Here is a 6,451-nt window from a genome sequence, read left to right as displayed (position 1 = left end):
CCCTTGGGGTCCAACCGAGCTTAGTCATAGCCTAGTCAGCAGATAGAGCACTTTGGGAGAGCCGTCCCAGGCCCCCTTAATGGAAGACATCCATCGCCTAACACACTGCGGATTAGGCTTCACCGACCTGCAGAGCTTACTGCGAGGTTCCTCCCTCCTGCAACTGCCTCACGAGAGTCAGCCGCTCGCCTCCGCAAGTTGCTCGTCATCTCTCACGCAGTCAAGACTCGATTCTCCCGCCCACCTCCCTATGTACATAGAATCATAGAGCCATTGCAATATACAGTTACTTGCCTCCCCACAGGGGAGAGCGGACGGGGCCCTCTCTGACGCTACAGTCTAACACATTTACACGTAAGACCGCAGCGACAGGCGACCCCGTTGCGGCCAAACTATACACACACTGTCCATCTTGACTGCGTGAGGTCACCAATGAAGTTATTTTTGCGGCCTTGCCTAATGCATACCACGCATGCTTGACATGATGATTAAAGTGCACTTTTACCTCACTCTTGGATTCCTTAGTAGTTAGAGTTTTAGATATCTGTTCATCATTATTAGGGTAGTCTTGATTACTATTCATTGTATCACACTAAGATGGACTGCTCATCTGGCATGGCTTTACCGTTGGTATTGCACTGAAATGACTGCTTGTCTGGCCTGGCCTTACTGTCAGTATTGCACCCGAGGTGACTGCTGATCTAGCACAGCTCTCGCTGTCTTTGTCATCCAGATTGCACCGACGTCACAGCTTTGCCTGTATCGCATAATAATTAGATATATATATGCCCTTCTTTCCATCATATACAGACTACTCTCATTGAGTCTAAGGGACAAATTACTTTATCACCGATCAATTCATGTATTTCATATAGTTATCAAGTCTGATTAGACTCTCTATGTACTCATCATATAGATTGAAATAAAACACTTGTGGGTTCTTAATAATATAATAATCAGTCACTGTCTTTGGAAGAGCAATACCCCCCTTGTGCAGACTGTACAGAATATACAGACCGGTCCTATGAGCACCATTAACCCATGCCATCTCTGCTCGTAGTCGGTGAGTCGGGAGGAGGAAGAATAGCCTAGTGATTAATAATGTTAGTAGGGGTTCTGACTTAACCATAGAGGAGTACTTACTGAACTTTCTCTTAGTAGATGGCATGAATATTAGGCCCGAGGTTGCAGAACCCAATCCGATCTAATGAAGATGGCCTACCATGCTCATCAAGGAATCCCCGGACAGTATTGAGTGCAATTTCGCTCGTAGCCTCCGCAGGACAAGCATAGACCCCAACTGATATTGCTGGAAATACAATACTGCGAAGACCTTTAGACACTGCTTTATTCAGGCTGTTCCTGTAGCACTGCCTGAGCACCTGAGCATAGTCTATCTGCTGTTTCTGTCTGCAATCCGGGCCCACGGTGTGGATCACTGATTTGCATCGAAGGTGAAACCCAGGCGTCATAAACACCCGTCCAGGTGAACATTGGCGGTCCTGGAGTTTCTTTATACATGCCTGATTCAGCTTGGGTCCGGCTGCAAGGTGCATCGCCCTATCAACGCCTCCCCCACCCTGAAGAGACTCCTTAGCCGCATTCACAATACAATCCACTTGTAACCGTGCGATGTCATGTTCAATGAAAGAGACGAGGGTATTGAGATATGGAACGGGTGGCACCCTCGGGTCCGCAGCTGCCCGTAGTTCGCGTGAGGCATAAAAGTCAGACACTGTGGGTATTTCATGTACTATTATATGATAGTCAGCAACGTTGTAGTAGTAATATCACAGGAGGGCTTACTTACAGGCCAGTGCTTTCAGTTTTAATTTATGCACAGGGCGGACACCCAGTTGTTGGGCATGATGTACTTGGGATGCTTGGGAATGTAATGTCTGCTGACGCGAAGGTTGTAAGCTGGCTTCAACTAGAGAGGGGCGATGGGTAGCATGTAGGCGCAGAATTCGCGAGTCTTCAAACATCTCTCCCGAGTCTAGGAACCAGGCCTGGATGCTAAGCTGGAGTTCCCGATCTGTAACTTTTCTCTGAGCCATGGCGTGCATCTGAGACTGGCCGGAGGGGATGTATTGGGATAATGGTGTTACCTGAGATGACTGCAAGGTCTGAGTTGTCCGGGGGCGCTGGGCGGTATAGGACTTCTTCAACAACTGTGACCTGGGTAAGAGACGCCCACAGACAATAAGATAGACGTCCTGCTCACGATCACCATATTCCATCAGACTTTGTAGTTGTTGACTTCGAATACATTGATCATCATCAATGACCGCCCATTGCTGGTTCGGCTGCAAGACAGCTGTGGTATAATGGCCAGAATTAAGTTGGTCACCATGGTGAAAGACCAGACCACAGGGCCGGTAGGTGGCCTCAACTGCGCGTGCTTCCGAATGACCCGGTGCCTTGGAGGTAAGCGTAAATTGATTGGGGATAGAGATCCTCTGCCTTGACTTACGGTGCTTACCTTTCCCTGAAAATCGGTCAATCTGGAGAACCAGCACCTCGGGAAATGCAAGGATCCTTGTATAATTCTGTTGGGTTGAGCTGCCGCAATCAGCACAGTTATCATAAATGCTTTGTTCCCCAAGCCACTCGTTAACAGCATCCTGCATAGACTGGGCATGACGGGTGGGACCCCTCATGCTAGCAGAGAGACATAACTAAAAGTCAACTGGGCGCGTGTGTGAACGGTCACACTGAAGGCATTGGGTAGTGTCCTCTTTCAGAATAGTGAACATCTGGAGAGGCAGTAGATGATTGGTTGTGGTCGGTGGCGCACTATTCACATCATCATCTAATCTGCTTAGTATTTCTTTGAATGCTTCACGCATATCCTCTTGGTCTCCAAGCACGCCCAGTCCAGTAGATTGATGAATAAAGACAGAACAAAATGGCTCTAGACTGGTTTCAATATTGTCATGGTCGCGGATCCTAGACCAGTATGTCTGGACAAAATCTTGCAAGGCCCAGAGGAAACAGTTTGTAGTGGAATCACTAGCATGGGTATGGCGCACCTACTAAACCCATTGGATAAAGAGAGGGAGATGGAGGAGAACCTGCATCACTGCGTTCCGGTAGCAGAGATTAGAACCATCTGGTCTTTGAAGACCTTCTGACTCGTGCCTATGATAAGAAGCAGGCCAGTAGGTCTCATTTCGAAGACGTTGAGAATGCATGCGGTGTTGTGATGATTGGGATGCCCACAGAGGAGATTATGTCGAAATAGAATCCAGTGTCAGATTAGGAGCGACGACGAAAGTAGTATATATATATTCATTATCGCTCCCTAGATACAGCACCCTAAGGCATGCCATACAAAATAGCTACTTAGTCTTTATCCCGGCTTACACATATCGCTTAGTACTCACTACAGTAGGTGATCACCTGACGCCCGGTCCCACCTGCCGCCCGAAATCACCACCAAGTACGATATCAAACATGAAGCAATTCAACCACATCCAATTGATATTATCTCTCGATTTCTTGGTGGCTTAAAGTCGTCATTAGATACAGTCTATACATGATTTTTAATCGCTCCGGAAGCGGTGGGGTAGCTGTATCTGCCGGCCTCGACGATTTACTGTTGGAGGGGCCTCTGCAACAACTTCAGCACTTATTAGCTTATTTGTATGGAGATTTTGCTGGCGTGAAGCTTTAGAGGGCTTCTTTGGAGCCTTCTTGGCCTGCTGGAAGTCATCTTGAAGCTGTTGATTTGCCTCCTTTGCCAGGCGCTCCTCCTCCTTTTGTTGTTTCTTCTGCTCTGCCTCCAAGCGGCGCAATTCTTGTTGAGATGCTTGAATTCTCTTGCGCTCTTTAAGCAAGTGTTGTTTCTCTTCCTTTGCTTGCTGCCGGCGGACCTTTTCTTCCTCTTTTGAAGCTTTAGCGAGCTGTATAGCCTCATCCTTCTGCTTTTGAAGATCACGAGCTTGTTGGACCTTCCGCGGAGAATGAAATACTGCACCATCATTCTCAGGAGGTGGAATATCAAACTGCAAGGCTTTACCTTGCTGGCGCTTCTTCTTCTCATTCTGGAGGGCTGATTCGAGGCCTTGGCAACGTAGTTTTAGAAGAATATTCTCCATAGAGAGGTGGTGCATCGTTGAACTCAACTTCTTGGTGTTTTTATCATATATATCAGCCACCACGTGGTTCAGAAGCCTTTCAATCTTCCTCCAATCTTCCGCTTGTAGTATCGAGCGAGAAGACTCACTGGTAGAGGGCCTTGAGTCCTTCTTCTTGGTGAATCGCTGCAGAATAATCTCGGGAACCAGAGGCGATATACCGACAGTTTTCCATGAAGAAAGGATATTTCTCGATGACAAGGCTTGCTGCCAGGCTGGCCAAAAGAGGCGGAAGGAGTCTCGTTTAGTAATATGACTTAGGCCCATTGATTTGTGCAAAAATTCCTCCAGTTGCTTGCTATAAGCGGTGGCAAGAGGACTAAAGATCCCAACATCAAGTGGCTGCAGCGAATGAGTTGAATGAGGCGGATATGTCATTAAGAGGATCTTATTATCGTCACAGTAATTGATGAACTCCATAGTAAGGTGAGATCCGTGGCCATTAAGGATCAAAAGCCTCCAGCGCCTCCGCGCTTTCTCCTTAGTATACCGGTCAAAAATGTCCTTCAACCAGGCCAATCCTAGCTTATCGTTCGTCCAACCACTTGGTGAGGAGGCAAAGAAGCAACCGTGTAGCTCAGGATCGAAATCTTGAAGCCAGGAATCCTGTATGTCACCGCTGATGGCCTGGTAAATAAGACCTGGAGGAAGAGAGGTTCCATCAGCGCAAATACAAGCAATTGAGGTTATCCACTCGCGATTCCCATCCTGCAGGCGCTGCTTGAGGCCACTATTCTGATATTTCTGCTTGGAAAAGATCCTGAGGCCTTTAACCAGCATTCCAATCATAAAGCCTTTCTCATCCATATTGTAGATATCCTCTGGCCGTAGCTCATATTCCTGCAGTTTCCGGCTCAGCAACTCAAAATATAAAGTGTATTTGTATGCAGAATCAGCTCGTTTTCTTGCGGCATCAATAGCAGTTGTATAAGTTGAAATAAGGTCATCTTGGTGGCGCTTTAAAAAGCGCCCAGGCCAGTGCTTTCCAGGCTTCTTTCCAGTAAGCTCTTTAGCAAAATTCCGCAGCATTTCATGCGAGGCAAAGAGGCCTCTCTCAGTGAGCTTGTTGATGTACTTTATGAGTTCCTTATCTTGTTGGTTGGTGGGAATTCGCTGCTCCTCATACTGATGGTCCCTCGAGCGTTGAACCCCGCGGTGGCGCCTCGAGAGCGTTGACCGGCTAACGCCATACTTGTTTGCAAAGAAAGTATAATTAATCGATTCGCCTGGTTCCAACAATTCAATTGCTTCTAAAGCCGCTTCAATTGGAGTCATATTGGTGGAGTTATGAGCAGTTGAAGTTTGGTCATTTTGAAAGTCGGTGAGGGGAATCGGGCGGCAGGTAGGACCGGGCGTCAGGTGATCACCCACTGTAACGTACCGTCCCAAATCACCTGACGAACGGTATCACCTGACGAACGTTTTTCATCTATACACCGACTTTTTCGATAGATTTAGATAGACCACAATACCATCAATATGGACTCAATTGAAGCAGCTCTGGCAGAGATAGAATCATTGAAAGCAGGAGAAAAGATCAATTACACGAAAATAGCGGAAAAGCATGGCGTCAGCCGGGCGACATTGTCAAAACGTCACCGCGGTGTACAGGGCTCTCGTCAAAACCAGTATGAAAAGCAACGAGTTCTCAACAACCAGCAGTCAAAAGAGCTGATTAAATGGATCAATAATCTTACTGAGCGTGGCTTACCACCATCTCAATCAATGTTGCGAAATTTCACAAAAGAAATTACTGGAAATAAGCCTGGAAAATGCTGGCCGAACCGCTTTATCACGAAACATCATGATGAGCTTGTTTATTTCCTATACAACTGGAATTGACGTTTCGCGCAAAAGAGCTGATTCTGCCTACAAGTACGCACTATACTTCAAGCTTATGGCCAAAAAGATTGAGGAGTACGAGATTGAACCTAGAGATATGTACAATATGGATGAGAAGGGTTTTCTCATTAGAGTACTATCAAAAGGCAAAAGAATCTTTTCACGACGCTGGGTATGAGAAAGGGGATCCCAACAACGAATCCAGGATGGAAATCGGGAATGGATTACTACAGTTGCCTGTATTTGTGCAGATGGGACAGCTCTTCCACCTGGTTTGATTTACCAGGCTGTTTCTCAAGATATGCAAGATACGTGGCTTCAGGATTTTAATCCTGATGAACATTACTGCTTTTTTACATCTTCTCCTAGTGGCTGGACCAACGATGAGCTAGGATATGCGTGGCTTACAACTTTATTCGATCCGCAAACAAAAGAGAAGGCGCGAAGGCGTTGGCGACTTCTAATTCTTG

At 46.8% G+C, this 6,451-nt stretch overlaps 1 protein-coding gene across 1 annotated transcript, besides 3 other annotated features; it reads right to left on the bottom strand.

Moving 5' to 3' along the window:
• Positions 1-1,154: 1,154 nt before the first annotated feature.
• Positions 1,155-1,985, bottom strand: NFIA_024370 (Appr-1-p processing enzyme family protein; the record flags this gene model as incomplete). Its single annotated transcript, XM_001263954.1, has 2 exons — positions 1,155-1,753; positions 1,811-1,985. 2 exons carry the CDS (start codon positions 1,983-1,985, stop codon positions 1,155-1,157), a joined length of 774 nt encoding a protein of 257 aa, XP_001263955.1.
• A 1,767-nt stretch (positions 1,986-3,752) lies between these two features.
• Positions 3,753-5,408: a mobile genetic element.
• Positions 5,409-5,621: 213 nt separating this feature from the next.
• Positions 5,622-5,948: a mobile genetic element.
• A 34-nt stretch (positions 5,949-5,982) lies between these two features.
• Positions 5,983-6,450: a mobile genetic element.
• Position 6,451: the final 1 nt, after the last annotated feature.

Source organism: Aspergillus fischeri, genomic scaffold, assembly GCF_000149645.3.
Source record: "Aspergillus fischeri NRRL 181 1099437636251 genomic scaffold, whole genome shotgun sequence".
Classification (NCBI taxonomy): Eukaryota; Fungi; Ascomycota; class Eurotiomycetes; order Eurotiales; family Aspergillaceae; genus Aspergillus; species Aspergillus fischeri.
This window is presented reverse-complemented; position numbering and strand designations above follow the sequence as displayed.